Here is a 19,188-nt window from a genome sequence, read left to right on the forward strand (position 1 = left end):
TTGACAGCTGTCAAACCGAACGGCCTTTACTCCGGGTTGTATTTTGGAAGCACACTAGAATGGGTCATAAAAGAGGGCCCTTTGGGTTTAGTGCTGAAATTCATACTTTTTCAATAATGATAACATACAGAAAGCAGTAAATGTAACTTGATTTCAATGCAATTTTTTGATGAAAAATATGGAAGAAGTGTGCTTTATTATATTTTTAAACGTTTGCAGCTTATCAATTTCCTTTGAGGGCATCAATGTTGCTGGTAATACTCTAGGGTAGGGGTCAACTGCTAATACTCGGACAAAAATGTCGGGAGAGGTGTCAAAATACGTGTTTTGTCCTCGGTATCAATAACCCGAAAAATTGTTACTTATGTCGAAAAAAGGTTTCAGATAGGTGAAAAAAGACTATGGATCCAATTTCCCGATATTTTTGGACGTGTTTTAGAAGCATACTTCTGTCCTGGAGAGTTAACAAAGGCAATTTTTACTATATTATACTTTTGGAGAAAAATTAAACCACACATAACAGTAGGACAAAAAAGGCGACGAGTCTGTAAATTTTATGAGATATTGAGGTTCTGGATTTGACGGGTAAACCTGAGATGTTTCGGCTGTAAGAAGATACATTGTTTATCACCCACCCTTAAATTTTACGCTCACGCAAACTGTAGGCAGGGCGTTCAAAGCCAAGGGGAGCATCGGCCACCGGTCCACACATCTAGCCAAGCCTTCGCTGATAGTAATGCTATCAAGCGAGCTGGTACAATTTCCCATAAACTGTCTGTGGCATCGTCATTGTTTTATGATAAAGACACTCCTCGAATGCTATCTTTTGCAGGATATTGATCCGGCACGTTCTGTTAACTAGTACCATTAGGGTACTAGCACGACCATCTTGCGAACGATTTCATGTGCTCAAGTAGAACTTTATAGCTCATACCACCCCCCTCCACAAGGGTAGAAAAGATTCTGATCGTCATTTACCTATAAAAATAACAACTAAAAAAGAGCTACTTGGTTTAGTGGGGGCCTGTAATTTCCTATTAGAGAATCATTTAATCAACGGTGAGATATACATACATTTATATAGGCCGGCGGCGATAGATGTAAGAGGGAGGGAGAGGGCGTTACACTCACCTGGTTATTCGTTCACAAGAATATTGACGGCAATGAAAAAGCGGATGAACTAACAAAGGCCGGTGTATGATTAGACAGCTCTGAGGCAGTAACGGTTCACCAAGCAAACTTGGCCCTTCAAAGACAGGTGTAGGAGCTGTAGTGTGACCGGTTGTGAGGAAAGTCACTAATTTACTCTGCGAGAGTCCAGCCCTAGGCAATAGTAGGCCCGAACTTTAGGCAGTTTTGCGATAGCCGATTAAATGAAAGTATCAAAATGCTTGATAGAGAATATCTACGCGTATATTGACCTAGCCAAATGTTTTGAATAATAACAGGGTATATTAGATAACCAATCAAACAACTAAAAAAGCCTCGGCTACTGCCGCTTTTGGTGCTAACCATGGCAAACATTTTCTCCCCAATGATTTGAGGTTATAGACGGGAATGGTGTCGCTGCCAGGCTGGTCTCGGAATTCGACAAAAAAAGTGATGCCGTTCAAATAATGAATGAAATATTTTCATGTTTTGATAATTAACAATAAGCAATCTAATAATAATAAATTTTATAATATAAAAAAGTATATTTATTACAAGTAAATAACCCTACACCGTTGACATTTTTTTAGAAAAGACGTCTTGTATAGATTTCCATACATTTTTTCCCTCTGAATAAAAAAGTTGTGTTATAAACTGACAATATTCTTATTTCTGAAACTATAGGGATGTATTTTCGACGGCCAGAAGAGGGTAAAATTTTTACCCGCTTTGAAAAAATAGTAGTAGCAAAATAAATACCTTGCTACGAAATCCATTACAGAAACTGCTTTTATCTCCGCATATTAGTGCCACCCAACGCCAATTCAAAATGGAAATGGTTATTCCACCATGAGCAGAGGCAATACCCAATTTTTTTTATTTATATAGAATTTCGAGCACCAAGCACCTTTGATAACTTCTTAATTAAAGATTAGCAAAAAATAGCAAACTAGGAAATATTGGTAATAAATAATTCACCACTGACAAAAACATAACTTTTTTATAGGCGAAACGACGATATGAAAAATAGATAAAAAACGATTTTTACGTGAATTTTATTTTCCACCGTGCATCGTAATGCGCCCTACTCTATGTACAAACATTTACTTATAGACAAACAAAACTGTAAAATAGAAGTACTCGTAATTAGCTCAAAACTAACGCATTCATACAACAAATACAAAAATGTACTCATCATTCTGTGCCAGTGCACTTGCCCCAAAAAAAAATGAGGGCTATGTCCTTAAAACCGCACTCTTAAAATATCATATGAATAGGCAGGCATCTGGGTATACATATATATTTTTTTGTTTTGACAAGTATGCCAATTTATTTCGCTCTATTTTATTCGCTTCACTATTGCTTTGACTACCTGTATACTCATATGTACGTTACACCCGAACTTAGCCTTCCTTACTTGTTATTAGTATACTGCAAATATAATGCATCTGCCGTTTTTCCAGTAGATCCCCCTGATGAACCTAGGAGTTACTGGAGAAAGTGACAAATGATTTCTTTGTTTTGTCGACAATTCGTCATGGGTAACTAATCCTCGTTTCTTACGTTATCGTTTCGTAATAATCAGCTGTTTTCGTATTGAGGTATGATAGTTTGGCGTAATGAAAACAGGCTTGTTGCGAAACGAACGTTAGTTTCGCAATATAAAATTAGACCCTTGGATTTTTGGTATTTCTGCTGGAGCTATACAATTTTGTTGGTAAGATTTTTTCCTTGGATTTCTTATTATTTCATTTCATATTTTTAATTTGGTACTTAAAGTTTTTTTGGTAATAGTCTAGTTGAGGGGTCGACTGCTAATACGCTACCAAATATATCGAGAGAGGTGTCAAACGACGCGTATTGTCATCCGAAGGCGGAAAATAAAAATATTAAATCGTTCAAAAGATATTAACGAAAAACCGAAAAAAGAACCGCGGGTACCTCCGAAACCGGGGGTAGGATCCATATTATTTTTGCGCAGAACACCTTTCTGAGTTGGCGGCCTTCGGCCGCGCTTATAAAAAATAACCCTGGGCTACGCCATGCCAAGTCCGGGTGTGGGGTATAACCGTGGCTACCGCCACGGTGATGCACAATTTTTTTTGTGGGTACGAACACAACAACAACCACATGGAAATCGCCAACTTCAACTGCAAATATCTCCGGACAGAGATAAAATTTCCGCCTTCGGATTATTGTTCTCGAGATTAATACGCGTCTTTTGACACCTCACTCGATATTTTTGGTAGCGTATTAGCAGTCGACCCCTCAACTAGACTATTACCGTTTTTTTTGTTAAATATTACTTGTTTTTTGTTGTTTCTGTTGTAAAAACTTTGGCGATAACAGTTTTTTGAAAAAACAAATTTTTTGGGTTTTGGGGAGCGTTTTGGTCGAAAATTAACCCTTTCGCCATTTATTTTTTCGCAGGCTCGAAAATTATTTTTTTGAGTATGCGTAGTGGAACTTTTTTTCCTGAGCCCAAATCCTATCGAAAAATCGATGGCGCGATATCCGTTAATAAATCGATCCAGTCTAATACATATATATAGATTTTCTTAATTTTCATTGTAGGTTTGGAATTTTTTTTGCTATGCAAAAAAAGATTTTTTTTAGTTTTTTATTTCTGTATAATTAATTCTTTGAGTATAAAAATTTTTTATACCTCTTTTTTTGTTGTCTTACTTTTTAAAGGATTTGCTATCTTCAAACTTTTGTTTTAGTAAATGTAGTATAATTTTTCCAAGGTTTCACGTTTTTAATGATAAATCATAATTATTTACATTTTCGAATAATATGGAATACAGTTTTTGATTGGTTTGAGACCTTTTGGGAAGTTTTCGGATTATTCTTTACTTAGGATATTTTTATTGGATTAATTAGAAATCAGTATAACTGCGGAATTATCTGTGAAGTTTTCGAATAAAGAGCAGAAACTCCTGTTTCCAGCTCTGAGTCTATATGACCCAGGCCATTAATAACCGGTATCTAGGTGATACAGATCAAAGTATAAGCAATTTTGGAAGAAACAGCAGTGAGATTGAGTCCGGACTTCCAAAAGGTCGTTTTCGATTGTTTTTAAGATCAAACTTTTTGGAGTCCACTTCACAATCATCTAGGGAATATTTCAAAACTACCTCTGGATCATTTCGGTAGACAGAGTACGGAACATTTCGAGATTGTTTTAGGATTATTTTGAAACATTTTGGGAATGTTTTAAGGATCATTTAGGAACTAAACTGTTTAAACGGCTATGGTACTAAGTCCATACCAGTTTCAAGACGATTTTAAGGTCATTCCCTCTCCATAGGGAAGAATAGATTGTTTAGATAAATCGAGTTTTCATCGACATAACTCTCACACAGAACTTGTTACTTATTAAATCGTTTTTTGATTATATAAAACTAAAATTAATATAAAAATCATTACTTACGTGCTTGGCCTTTCACGCGTTTCTCTTCGCTGCATTTCTAATGCGTTCGTAGCGATTGTGCGCTTTTGTCGCCGCCTTAGCTGTCAGAGAATTTATAGACGAGAAATTGTGAGCAAAAGAGTTGAAGGCTGATTTGGCAAAAATTTGCAAACGTTGACAAACCAAGTAATTGGTCAGTGTTGTAGAATGTGCGTTTAGTAGGTCCACTAGTGTGTTTTTGTTTTTGTTTAGCGTTGACACACAAATGGCTTTAAAAAGGTTTCAAATACGACTGCCAACGTTTCATCTCGATTTCGAACACGACGACGACGATAACAATGAATGATTCGAATCAATGAATTATTTACATATAAAATCTCAAAGTATTTTATTTGTTATGCCACGTAAACACCACCACAAATCCTTTACGCAATCAACGTTAAATATTTGTGTCTCTTCTTCTGTGTTATATGTATTTGCGTTGTTTTGATTCAACGCTTGTCAACTACATACAATCCAAGATTTGATAATGACGTTGCAATTGCGTAAAGGGCATTATTGGTTATATTCTGATGTTTTTATTGTTTATTTACACTTGAATGGAACACAAAAACGGCAAAGCAGTTCCAAAGGAAGTTCACTGCGTTAGGCTAACGTTTCCGCTTTTGTTATACAACAACTATTTGTATTTCAGCTTATTAGAACTTTATCAGTTATGGTGTCACTATCCTTTCAGCTCCTACTTCTGTCTGTGATCGACTTCATTTTTTAAATTAATCCAATCCAATCCAATATCAAAATCGTTTTGTATTTACTGCAGCCGATTTCGAAATTCAATTGATGATTTTGCTATTTCTGCAGGGTTTTAGTTATTTTATTATATACTGTTTGATTCATTTTTTTATAGTGACGAATTAAAACAAAAAAACTTCACACAAATATTTATTGAAATTGATTGAAAGAAAAAAATGTTGAGAACAAAATAATTTTAATTGAACAATCATTTGTTTGACATATTTTTGACGCTTGTTTTACTGTTTTGAAACATTTGCATTTGCTGTCATCAACCAGAGTTTCTCATTTTAATATTTTTAATTAAAAGTTGCGTGTAAAATATTAAAATAATGTACACTCGTGGCCACGCAAACCTCTTCGTTTTTAGATTTGTTAGAATTTCTGCAAGTGTTATTGGCTGCCGCCGTGGTTAGGTAGTAGCGGGGTCGCCCCTCGGCAGTGATTTGGCAAACACTCCGAGTGTATTTCTGCCATGAAAAGCTTTTCAGTAAAAACTCATCTCACTTGCAGATGCCGATCGAAGTCGGCATAAAACATCTCCCTCCAATTTGTAGGAAAAATTAAAAAGGAGCACGACGCATATTGGAAGAGAAGCTCGGCCTAAAATCTCTTCGGAGGTATATCGCGCCTTGTATTTATTTTTTTTTATTAGCCTATCTTTTTACTACATTTAATTTAAGTCACTTTTGTTTCTTCACCCTATATTCAGAATCTAACTGCTTGGTTTCCTTGAAAGCGGTGCCGGTATATAGCGGCCGCTACGTAGCGGTAGAGTCAAATATTTATTTATTCGCAACTAATGCCATATTGCCCCGGGGAAAAATAATTTACACTTCGTGAAACTATGTACATTTAGTGCGTCTTTGAGAAGTTTTATAGTTGTCGAATAAGTAGCAATGTAAAAGAAATATGTGGAAACTAAGAAGACGGTGAAGTTCAACTAAAAGTAATATATTACGGCCGTCATGACGGTAGAAACACTACCACCGCTACACAGTGTAATTAAAAAAGTATAGCGTTGAATTTCAAAAATTCTTTTGAAATTCTATTTAGCAATGCGTAATTAAGCGAAAAAATAAAAAAACTAGGAAATTTGAACTAAGTTGAATCGACTAACGGAGCTTTATTTGGAAGCATATCAATTGGGAAAAGTTTTAACTCGAATTTTTGCCATTGAATTTGAAAGTTTAAATTGCTGATTTCATGCTAATTTTAGTAAATACACATTTTTGTGATTTTAATTAAAAAGGAATTAGTTTTTCATGTTATAGTGGGATAATGTTAAATTAAGTAAAATTTTTGAAATGTTTTGATTTCATAAGACCAGCAATTTCGTTATCCGCATTTATCCGATTTAATTTGTATCTAAACTTGTTTGCCTCTATTCGTAAAACTAAAATTGTACAACTTTATCTGCAGGAAAATACAGGTTTTCATGTAATATTTTGTTTTCAGGAAATATGGCAATCTCAAGGGACGAACTTTTCGAGATTAGGTATAAGCAAAATAACGCAAAAGAAAAAAAATTACAGCTCAAAGTTGACTCCAATGAAAAAAGCAGTTTCAAAATTTGCGAGTGGAAAAGTTTCAGAGGTATTTTAAAAGAAGAAGGGATGACCAGTGATATCTTTTTCGGATGCTAGTTATCAGTCGAAAAAAAAAGTTATATTTGATACGAAACTATTCAAAAGGAGAGTTGGGTTTTGCACCTGCTTCTAGCTTGAGGTTAACAGGTCAGCGGGATGCAGCATAATGGTAGAAAGCATCACAAAAAATTCCGACGCAACTAAAATCTAACATGCCCTGACTCGTCCAGCACCAGTGTTAGTTAAATGTACTCCAGAAGAGGCAGTCGCTCTATACATAAATCGAAAGTTTACAGTTAAAACGTATTTAGAAATACGATCTGGGGCTAAACAAAGACATGCTGACATTTACCCATCATATGAATTCCTCAGAAAAGAAAAAATTGCATGCTATCCTCCAAAGGAATCCATTATTATAACTGATCTGTCAGCGGAAGTCCACCTTGCGTTGGTGGACAAACAAAACTCTTGAAGGAACGGAAAAAAAGATTATTGAAGAGAAAAAAAAAGATTTAAAGAAGACAAGGGGTTATTAGTAGATCTTCCAAAACAAGGCTTTAGGAAGACCAATGATGGCAACACAGCCAGACGTTTTTTCCAATGCCCTTCAAATGATGCGGAAATAACGGGAGTTGACGAAAATTTAATTAAGCGATTTGCTGTCATACTTCAAACTATGTCATGTGGATTCGCCGTTGATTCCAAAGTATGCCATTTTGACTACAAAATGGTTTGTAGATATGTACCCATGGTGTTACACGCCATCGAGCATTCACAAAATTTTGATTCATGGGGCAGAAATGATTTATAAAGCAATACTTCCAACAGGAAATCTTTCAGAGGAAGCACTGGAGAGTAGAAATAAAGATTTTAAGAGCTACAGGCGAAATATTACAAGAAAGATGTCTCGTAAATATACAATGGAAGATTTAATCAATATATTATTTTTGTCGTCCGATCCCCTAATTACTCCATTTCAGAAAAGAACTCGAATCAATTTAAGGCAAATGAGGCATTCAACAAAGAAGTACTTAAACTATTTTCAAACCCAGAAGCAAATTTTGATCAAGGCTCCTAGATGAAAAATTCGACTACAGTTTCAGCGATTAACATAACGTTATCGACTTAGATTTTTTTGATTTTGATTACATTTATTTAAGTTTACTGCAATTACTTATTACTACATACAAAAATATGCTTTTCTTCACGATAATACGTTTTCTCTAATGAATTTTTCTAACTTTGATATATCCTTTTTAATTTAAATTTATTTAGCAATAAAAACTTAAAAAGTGGTGAAATAATGTTATGTTAATAATAATGAGCTTAAAGGCCGTGGTTAAATAAAACACAATGAGTCGATCAAGAATAACCACAAGTTCCTGAAGATGGCTTCAGACTGAAGCCGAAATATTGACAAATTAAAAAAACCAATGAAATTTTAAACATTGTGTTTTATTTAACCATGGCCTTTAAGCTCATTATTATTAACATAACATAAACGTATAAGGCTATAAAAATTACCAAAAGTGGCGAAATAATAATAAATGTTTACAAATATATTTATTTTTATGTAAAAGCGTTAGTTGGTGAGTAGAGCTAGAAAAATTAATTATTTATTCCAATCGTGACTTTATATCAGCTAGGTTGATGATATATCACACTGTGCGCTATTGTCAAAGCGGTGATCATTTTGTGAAGTAATTAAAATTATTTATAAAATAAACAAAATTTTTTAACTTATATTTTATTTCTTGCAGGTTTATTTAAAAAAAAATTAAAAAGAATAAAGCATATATGACACTACTTTATTTGTGCTTGGATTCCAAGCTAAAAAAACTGACGAAACTTTATTGGAACGTCAAAACACAAAAACAATTTCTATCATGAAAAAGCGAGACCACTATTCCCCCAAAATTAATGAGTTTGACATGTTTTTGATTATGTTTTACATTTTATTTTTACATTAACATTTTTAACAATAAAAACAAAGCAGTAACACGCAAAAATTATTTCGGTCTCTAATGGTTCACTTTTTTCACATGAAAGTTGATTTTAATTGTGTTTTTATGCACCAAATTTTCAAACTAAAAACAAAATTTTCATTTGTCAGAAAAAAATAAATCTTGCACGCTTTTCCATACAAAGTTAAATCTCGAAACGCCAGAAATTTGAGTTAAATCTTCAACCATTTGTTCAATTATAACAATATTTCAGGTATGGCAACCTACAATTCATATGTCATGTAGTTTTTTGATATGAAAATATGTGAAGGTAGGAGCAATTCATGATTCAATCACAAGAGGTTTGCTCGACAGACACATTTTTTGACGATTGCAGCCATTTTGCTCCCAAATCGAATTGACATCCGTTAACTATGTTGGTACTTTGCGAATTTTCGAAAAATATTAGTAGTAGAAATAGGAACCAATCAGTTTACAAATACCCGATAAGTACTTAACTACATAATTCCTTAGAACATTTATTTTAATTTTATGATGAATCTATTAACTATGCCATGACCTATTAGTGTGCCTGAACATAGGTTATATGAAAAGTACGGACACCAAGGAATCGTGCACTTTCGTAAACCTATGGACATTCGACAACTAAACCAATTCAAAATTCATCGTTCAGCGTCAAAACCTCGACTATTAAACCGATTCACGTAAAAATGTAATTAGTAAATAATGGAGATGCCATAACGATATGCTCAATGAGGCATGTTAACTTATTCAGGTAAAAGTCTAGAACAGGAGTCTACTGCTAATACGCGTACCAAAATATCGAGAGAGGTGACCTCGACAACAATAATCCTAAGGTGGAAAAGAAAAATTGTATCTCTGTTCGGAGATATTTGGAGTTAAAGTTGGCAATTTTCATGTGGTTGTTGTAATGTTTTTGTGCACTGAAAAAGATTTTGTGTACAAAGGGATTTTGCACGCATTTAATTTTGATCCCACCTCATTGGTGGACCGCCGGAGTAATTTTTGATAAGCTCGGCTGAAGGCCGCCAACGCAACCCGGGGCCATTTTTCGGGTTTTCGTCAATATCTTTTGAACGAGCTAAAATTTTTATTTCCGCCTTCGAGTTATTGTTATCGAGGTCAATACGCGTTTTTGCCACTTCTCTCGATATTTTTGGGCGCGTATTAAAAGTCCACCGACTGTTCTATTAATTCCGTATGTTCGGAACATTCGTCTCCATTTAAGAATTTGGAGAATCGGTTTATATTTTGAATATTATGCATATTCGGACCTCGCGAGATAGTATCAAATGAACGTATTCCGAATATTCTAAATTAACGGTTTATCCGGAACACTTCTATGAATACTTAACGGAAAAGAGCTTTCCGAAATTTCAGAATAAAAAGGTGAATACTCCCTGTGTAGCAGGACCGCACGAAAGCTTAACCCTTCTGTCAAAGTCAAGGTAGGAATATAAAGTTCTAAGACGATAAGCCATTTATTTTTGTTTTTGTCAGTTCATTGCGGCTGCTGAGTAGCGTATCACAACATGTCGGCTGCCTGTTCAAAATCGTGCTATCCCAAAATATTTTTCAAAAATTTCCCAATTCTGGATTTGTCACAAAACCGCCCTATATTAGAGTTAGATTGAAGAACGCTTCATCTCAGAATGCTTTTCATTAACTGCCTGTTATTGCAAAATGCATTGAACTTATGCTCATATAGGGAGTTTTTGAAACAAATTTTGAGATAGTGCATTTTTGAATAAAATTCTAACGTACGGCATTCTTCAAACAATTTCTGAAAGAATGACCAAACCAACATAACTTTATCAATTCACGAAATATTTAGTAGAAAATTAATTATTTCCCCAAAAACTTTTGGCATTTACAAATTTATTATCACTACTAATATACTACCAAAGATACTTGTCTACTACAATTTCACTGAAGGGGATTGAATTATTCCCCGTTTTCCTTACTTCGTAAAAGCAACCCGTCCAGATTTTTCAATTTGGGAGTGTCGTCATCATTGAAGAACAAACCTGTAGTAATTGAATCATGAGAGCAATTTTTAAATTCATGTATGACAGATGCTTGTTGAAGATTTTCAAGTTAAGATTTTTATTCCCAATGGAAAATGCTCGCAATGTTTTTAATTCGAAATCAAAACAAGACAGCCTATAAAATTTTTGTGAAAAAATTTAAATTTAGGTACATTCGATTATTGAATACAAAAACAAAAACGTTTAAACAGCAATATATCGGCACTCTGATGTTTGGGAATGTACCTAGCCTTTTGCAGCAATATATGAGTATTACATATATGGAATATTCAGATATGGGTTTGGTTTGTGAAAATGTGTGTATTTATTCCTTGAACCTGCTATTTCCCAGAGCCTCGTTTCTTAGGAAACAGGATTCGTCACGGGTAGGTGAGATTTACAATTGGTTTTGAGAAGTTATACATTGCGCTGACAACCCGTTGAAAGGGTTGCGCTACGCAACGCCTGGGGTCATCATGTCGTTCGTCATCATCATTGCCTACATATTTTTTTCGTGTTTCTTTTTTATATTTATCTTCGTATTTCTATTTAACTTGGCGATATTTTTCATCTTTGCTTTCTTTCTTACATATATGTATGTGCTGCTGTTTTGGCCTTAAAAAAACAACACGAAATCTTTGAGTTTTACGGATAAGGACATTAAGATTTTAAGGACATAAGGATTGAATCTGGTAAGCTCCGCCTAAGAAAATTTTGGTCCCCGCTTCACTTTAAAGTTTTTTCATCCGTGCACTGATGTGATTTAAAGTTCGATTATCTCCATGTCATAGTTGCCTGTAAGGTTTGCGTGGCGATGGGTGTAAATACTTCATTTGAAGAAATTATCATTAAGTAGTTTTGAAAAGGCAATAGGCGACGACCAAGCTTCCAAAGCCTGTATCACTGAAACGGGTTCTGAATGTCAACCAAATTAACTGTGCACTCTCCTGTAGTCTTCATCGGGAGGTTGAAAGTTATTGAGGTCAGCAAACGAAAGCGTGATAGTGGCAGGGAAGTAAGTAAAGACTTACACAAATGTGGACCTCCGTTTTTATGAGTTTCGTTAATTTTGTGTGATTTAATTAAGTTAAACCTATGAATGTATGTTTTTTTAACTTGCTTAATTAACTTTTTCGAGTTAATGGTTTTTTATCACACCTTTATATCGATTATTTACATTTTTAATAGAACGTTTCATTCGCACAAACGCATAAATGACCTCTACAAACGTAGGCATTGATTAGCAATTTTTTAGCTTTAGTATACCCGTTATATTCAACGCATAATGTACGTGCTCAAAGAACTCGTAGGTTCCAAATCAAAAATGCATAGCAGCTGTTAGAGGCAAATGTCGATTATGATACGATTTGGATTGAGTATATACATTTCATTGAGCTATATTGTTTATTTAGTTTTTAATACAAATTGTATTAATTGTGGCGGTGTGGTGAAATGTGCTCTAGATTTTAATCTGTAAAGATAAATAAGAAAATTATTATTTAATTGTTGATGTATATTTATATACATATAAACATATACATTATTTGTATGGAGAAAATTGTATCATCAGATTTCCAAAGTCTCAACCCCTAAATCGATAGTAATATAGCCGAAGATATCACACAAAAAATTTTATTCCGATTGGAGATGGTTTAGGCGTGTCGCAGGGGGGTCAAAGTTGAAATTGCTCTATGGGGGCTCAAAAAATAAAAGTGATTTTTCTTTTTATCTAATACTCTAAATCGGTAGCCCTATGGTAGAAAATATCAGATGCAAATTCTGGTCCCGATTGGAAACGCCTAAGGGGTGTCGCAGGGGGGTTGCCATTCAGACTACCCTATGGGGACTCGAAAAATAAGTGATTTTTCTTTTTATCTAATACCCGAAATAGATATCACTATTGTCGGAGACATCACATACAAAATTTGGTTATGATTGGAAAAGCCTAAGGCGTGTCGCAGGGGGTAAAAGTTCAGACTACCCTATGGAGACTCGAAAAATAAAAGTTCTTTTTTTTTATCTAATACCTGAAATAGATATAACTATGGTCGGCGATATCACATACAAAATTGGAAAAGCCTAAGGCGTGTCGCAGGGGGGTGAAAGTCCAGATTAACCGATGGAGGCTCAAAAAATGTGAATAATTTGTTTTTATTGTGTTTTCAAGTTATAAATAAAATAACAATAAATTTATGTTCGTTCATTTTACACCATAATTAAACAATAAATTTCTAAATAACCAATGGTTGTGATAAAGATTGCTTTGTAGCGTGTGGGTATTTTTCTTTATAGTAGTTGACTACCTGTAATATGTATTGTTTGTCCTCTTCGTTTTTGGATAAGATTTTGTTGTACTCTTCTACAAGTTTAACTCCTCTCTCTGCCGTATCGTTTACGACTTTCAAATTTTTTAATCTATCAACAGCTTTAACATAATTTTTGTTAGTTGCCCAACAATTTGGGTCTGAATGAAGAAACTTTTTATTTATGCAAAACCTATCGAAAAAATCTAAGCTGCTTTTACTGTTTATTGGTTCATTTCGACTTGACCTTTCTAGTGAGCAATTGCTTCCACGATCAAAATCTTCATTTTCGCTTTCTTCAACGGCTTCTTCTAACGCAGTATTGAAATGATATTTGGAATTACATAATTGTAAAAAGTAACAGAAAAAGTTTATTACCTCCAGGCGAGTCTACATCGCAGCTTTTTTTAAGCACTTTTTTATTATTTCCGGTACAATTTATTTTTGAAAATGCGCCTAAACGTCCTTTCTTCCTCTGATTGATAAGAAACTCCTTATCAGTTTGGTTGCTGATCATGTTTAATGCTTTTTCGTGAGCTATATCCAATAAGTTTTCCAGTTCTTCGCAAAATCTCGACTCTTTCGCTTTTTGGTGTGTAGAATGGCGTTTACTGCTTTTAAAAAGCGAACGCCATCTCATATATAACGCTTCTAACTTCGCAACACTGTGATGTTTAGGCTTGAGAGGGATGCGTGCTTTTTGCCAAAACACTTCCGTATCTTTTATCACAAGATATGCACTCTCACGAACACTTAATTTTATTTTTCTAATATTGTAGAAAAAACCCGTAACACTTGCCCATTAGAAGGCAACTTGGCACCCGTAATTTGGTTTTCGATGAGGCCCACTAAATAAATCTTAATTTTTTGTCGCGATATCATATTGAAACGAAATATCAACTTCAGTTCTTGATCACTTGAAAACGTAATTTATTTTATGCAATTAATTTGCTTATAATATTGACAAAAACCCCATAAGTTACTATATATAGACCATTCCTCTATTTTCGCTTTCTCTTTTATTTTGCGAGTCTCCATATGGTAGTCTGAACTTTTACCCCCCTGCGACACGCCTTAGGCTTTTCCAATCATAACCAAATTTTGTATGTGATATCTCCGACCATAGTGATATCTATTTCGGGCATTAGATAGAAAGAAAAATCACTTTTATTTTTCGAGTCTCCATAGGGTAGTCTGAATTGCAATCCCCCTTCGACACCCCTTAGGCGTTTCCAATCGGGACCAGAATTTGCATCTGATATTTTCTACCATAGGGCTACCGATTTCGAGTATTACATAAAAAGAAAAATCACTTTTATTTTTTGAGTCTCCATAGAGCAATTTCAACTTTGACCCCCCTGCGACACGCCTAAACCATCACCAATCGGGATAAAAATTTTTGTGCGATATAGTTGACCTTGGTGCAACCGATCTAGGTGGTGAGACTGGAAAAAATACTACATTCGATTATAAGGACCACCCTAATATACATATATGTATATACGACTTGTATATATGTATGTATATAGCTTGTAAACGATTATTTGTTTTGGACTTCAAAAAATTTCAAATAGTGTCCCCTCCATTATCTAAGTACATTACATTACTAAGATAGTAAAAAAGTAGCAAAACAGTGCCAACATTTTTCCCTCCCTAGTACATACATACTTTAAAATTAATGACCGTATTATGAGGGCCGTTCGCCGGATGCAGATCCGGTACGTTCCGGTACCAAGCCCGACCATCTCGGGAACGATTTGCTATGAGCACATGCGACCTTCTCGGCCATACCGCCCTCCCACCCCCTAGATCCATGAGGAGTTCGGGATCGCCAGAGGGTCAGTTGTTAAAGTAACAGGATTCGCCATGGATAGGTGAGGTTGACAATTGGGTTTGGAGAAGATATATATTGAGCTGGCAACCTGAAAGAGTTGCGCTACACAACCCTTTGAATCTATTTGGTATTTATATATTATATATTTCTTTATTTCAGTCTATGGCATTTAAAGCCCTTACATACTAGATAACAAAGTTTAATTAAAATTAGATAAATTATTTCATAGTATAGTACATAAGTTGAGTATAGACACAATAAAACTTACATGCTATGAAGAGATTGACCAGAACATTAATCTGTTTGAAAAGTAAACTTAGGAAGAGCAAAATCAATAGCTGAAGAATCAGAGATGCGATTAAAGTCGGTCATAGCTCCAAGCAAAGGAGCGTTTGAGGCATAGAGGGTTCGAACACAATCCGTATAGAAAAAGGTACATTACGAAGTCCTTATAGGGATATGAAATCGTAGACTCCTAAGGAGACAAGGTGCATCAACTACACCATTAATGATGTCATAAACAAATGTGAGCTATAAGACAGTTCTTCTGCATTCCAAGGACTCTAGTTTGATAAGTGAGCACCTGGATTTATAAGATGGAATCGGTTCAGAAAAGTTCATCGAGCGCAGCGCGAACCGAACAAACGTTTTCTGCACGTTTAAGCGTAACAATATGGCATATGGCCTCCAAATAAAACAGGCATATTCCGCTTTGAACGAACTATTCCAGTGAACAATAACTTGAGGGTGTAGGGATCCGTGAAGTCTGTGCAGGAACGCCTAATAAAAGCCAGAAGTGAATACGCCTTAGCGATAGTAGAATTTATATGGGTCGTAAAAGAAAATTTCTAATCGAAGACAACACCCAAGTCCTTTATCTCGTTAAGAGTTGAGAGGCGGGTACCATCAAGAGAGTAGGAAGTGGGAATGAGGCCACGTGATTTAGGAAAGTTTACAAGAAAGCATTTGCTAACATTTAGTGGCAAGTTATTGGCACGACACCAGACAGCAACGTTATCTAAATCAGATTGAATTTTAATCACGTCATCTGAGTTTGTGATGGTATTGAAAATCTTTAGGTCATCAGCGTATAATAGAAAATTAGAGTGCTGGAAGCAGGTGGAAATATCGTTTATAAAAATTACAAAAACGGGCCAAGTATGCTACCTTGAGGCACCCCGGAGGCGGCAGTGAATGGGTTTGAAGAGTTATTGTGTATAATCACAACACAGCTACGCTGGTGAAGGTACGATTTAATCCATAATAAAAACATCGAGTGGAAGCCCAAGCGGGCGAATTTAGAAACAGGATTGAATGACTAACTTTATCAAATGCTTTTGAGAAATCGGTGTACACGGTATCAACTTGATAACGGTCATTAAAAGAAGATATGCAAAAATCAGAGAAAATAGATAGGTTTGTTACAGTGGACCTACCGGCCATAAAACCATGCTGATTTTCAATGATTAGAGGTTCAACAACAAAGTACATTTTTTGTTTCACGATGTACTCGAATAATTTTGAAACGGATGATAATTTTGCAATGGGCCTATAATTCGCGACATTGTTCTTGTTACTACACTTGAAAATCGGGCTGATGAAGGTTATCTTCCACGCATCAATAAATTCGCCGCACTCTAAAGATTTGTTGAAAATTAAAAGGAAGGGGAATGCCAGAGCCAAACAATTTTTCAAAAGATAAGACGATAAGCCGTCAATATCAGTATGGGTAGATGATTTAATATTCTGGATTCCATCGACCATATCTTCAATCGATAGAGTCAGCGCACCAAAAATAATGGGACTGTCAACCACAGTGGGCAACTCCCGCGGGTCTTCCGGTGGCGCAACGAAATTGGAGCAGAAGAAGGCTGCAAAAAGCCGCTTCAGCTGCTGATGAAGCATGCTCAGAGTTATAGATGACAGGCCGGGATACTTGAGCATCGTTTTTTGGAATTTACATAATTCCAGAACCCCCTAGGGTTTTCTTTAATGTCATTTTCAAAATGACGAACATAGCTACCATGGATCCTCTTGCCTAACGCTTTGAATGATTTGGAATAACGCAGGTATTTTTTTTATACGCCATTAGCTTAGTGGCCTTGAACTTTTTGTAAAACCTATTCCTCTGATTCTTAAGCCCCTTTATCTAGTATACCATGGTATTCTGTAACACCGCTTCATTTTCTGAGGTATATTGTTTATGCAGATTTGATTTACAACGTTTATAAATAAACTGAAGCAACGAGCAAGATCATATCCCAGAAAAAGGGTTTCCCAATCAACGGAAGAAACTTCCTGATATATACAGTCATAATTTCCACGTCTAAATGAAAAACTAAGACCCTCATTTAGAGCTCCAATACTTTCGAAGTTATATAATTCTACTCCGAGGAAAAGCGGAATATGGTGCAAACCAGAGCACGATTACAGTTCCAGGCATTCAGTGACGGTACAGTTAAAATTATCATTAAGAAAGACAAGATCAAGCATTCTCGACAGTTGATTGGTGAAGCCGTTGATCTGAGAAAGACTAACACTTGAGAAACTGTCAATAAGGTAAATCTCAGAAGTGGTGTTTACATTGTTCGGAACCAATGAGTAGTTATTGTCGACGTAAGACCATTCAATATTAGATAAATTAAAGTCGCCTAATATGCAAAAGTTACCACTATCACAAGAACGAACTAAATCGGTAATATTATCTACATGAGACATATAAAGTGAGTCTAGACTAGACGGTGGAATGTATGACGCACAGATAAAAATTTCAGATATGCCGCGAACTGAGACACGCAGTTGGTCCAAAAGCGAGTCTTGATCCTTCAGCTCCACAAGCGACGAGTTGATGTGCCGGCGTATGGTAAGTAAAACTCCACCGCCTCTAGAGAGGCCAGTTTTGGAAAAATCGCGATCCTTGCGATAGACAATATACAGGTTAGAGTCAAAAAACTCAGCATCAAGGAACTCAAGATTTAGCCAGGTTTCGATAAGAACGAACACTTCATAGTCTGCAAGCGAACTCACATTGTACATTACGTTAGACTTAGTTCGCATTCCGGAGACATTTTGATAGTAGATACTCAATTGCTTTTGGGTGCCATTTATGGAAATATTATCACCTCCGCGACCTTTTGAACAGGACGGTAGACAGCTATCAAGGTATGTGCTGCTCTCACAGCACAGGTCTCTTAGTTTTTTGACGTATTGACATGCTTTTTGGAGTATGCATGAACCACAGAATGAGTCGGCCAGAAGGAAGTATCCAGTACCTTATCAAAATATTTATCAGGAACCGATATTTTGACAGAAGATATGTCTCTCGCATATTTAAAAGTAAACTTGAAGACATTGATGCCACTATTTTCAACTCCAAGCTTAGTGCAGATAAAATGTCATCTTCCGATAGTGAAGCATGCAGCCTTGATACAAAGATCACTTTACGAGGCGGAACGGCTGTCACTTCTCTTCGATCATTTTGAAAAACAGCAGGCTGTGTTGAAATGGAGGCCAAACGATTAAGATCTTGGCCCAAAATGCCAGCAGCTGTAATGCCAATTATGCTTGCAGAGTACATTCGCCGGGACGCAGCTGGAGAATTGGATTCACCGCCCAAGTCGGCAGGCCGGGCTGCAGCAGTGTCTCCATACATAGAAGTTTCGATTTCAACAATACTTTCATCCACAATGTTATCTGCAGCAATTCAAGAAGCATTTTTTAGGATCAGTGTTACCAGGTTTATTAGCAGGAGTGGTAGCCAGATGTGCAGTAGGGAGAGTGCGTGAGGTACTGGGCAAAGGCGAGAATGTCAAGAAATCTACATCTGCAGAGCGACAACTATCACAATTAATATTATGATTGTTTTTAGCACTAAAAGTACAAGAGCTAACTACAACTGTCTTTAGGGCGTTTATTTCTGCGGCTAATAAAGCCGTATTAATATTATTTTCGTGTTGTTTAGCTCTTTTTTTGTGTTTTTTGCTTTTTTTGCACCATTATTGTCGGTCACATTACTTTTATTGGTTTCGTTTGTTGTAATGCAACGGCACTATGTTCACATTAGCTTTTAGTGTATCAATTTGCGCGGCCAAATCTTT

At 35.7% G+C, this 19,188-nt stretch overlaps 1 protein-coding gene across 42 annotated transcripts in view; it reads right to left on the bottom strand.

Moving 5' to 3' along the window:
* gish (casein kinase I gish) overlaps positions 1-19,188 on the bottom strand; it is a 230,538-nt gene that overhangs the window by 184,318 nt on the left and 27,032 nt on the right. For 33 of the 42 annotated variants that reach the window (XR_010952125.1, XR_010952128.1, XR_010952126.1 and 30 more), the window contains exons 2-3: positions 11,986-12,425; positions 4,583-5,416 (exon numbers count right to left, since the gene is read on the bottom strand). Coding sequence is in view for 38 of the 42 variants with exons in the window: in XM_067779074.1 (XP_067635175.1) it covers positions 4,583-4,617 (35 nt within the window). In the remaining 4 variants the exon portion in view is untranslated. Of the gene's footprint in view, positions 1-4,582; positions 5,490-11,985; positions 12,426-13,635; positions 13,653-19,188 lie in introns of those variants that run through there. The other 9 variants (XM_067778895.1, XM_067778917.1, XM_067778929.1 and 6 more) reach the window with 9 other exon arrangements.

This window comes from Eurosta solidaginis, chromosome 1 (genome assembly GCF_040869045.1).
Source record: "Eurosta solidaginis isolate ZX-2024a chromosome 1, ASM4086904v1, whole genome shotgun sequence".
NCBI classification, from domain to species: Eukaryota; Metazoa; Arthropoda; class Insecta; order Diptera; family Tephritidae; genus Eurosta; species Eurosta solidaginis.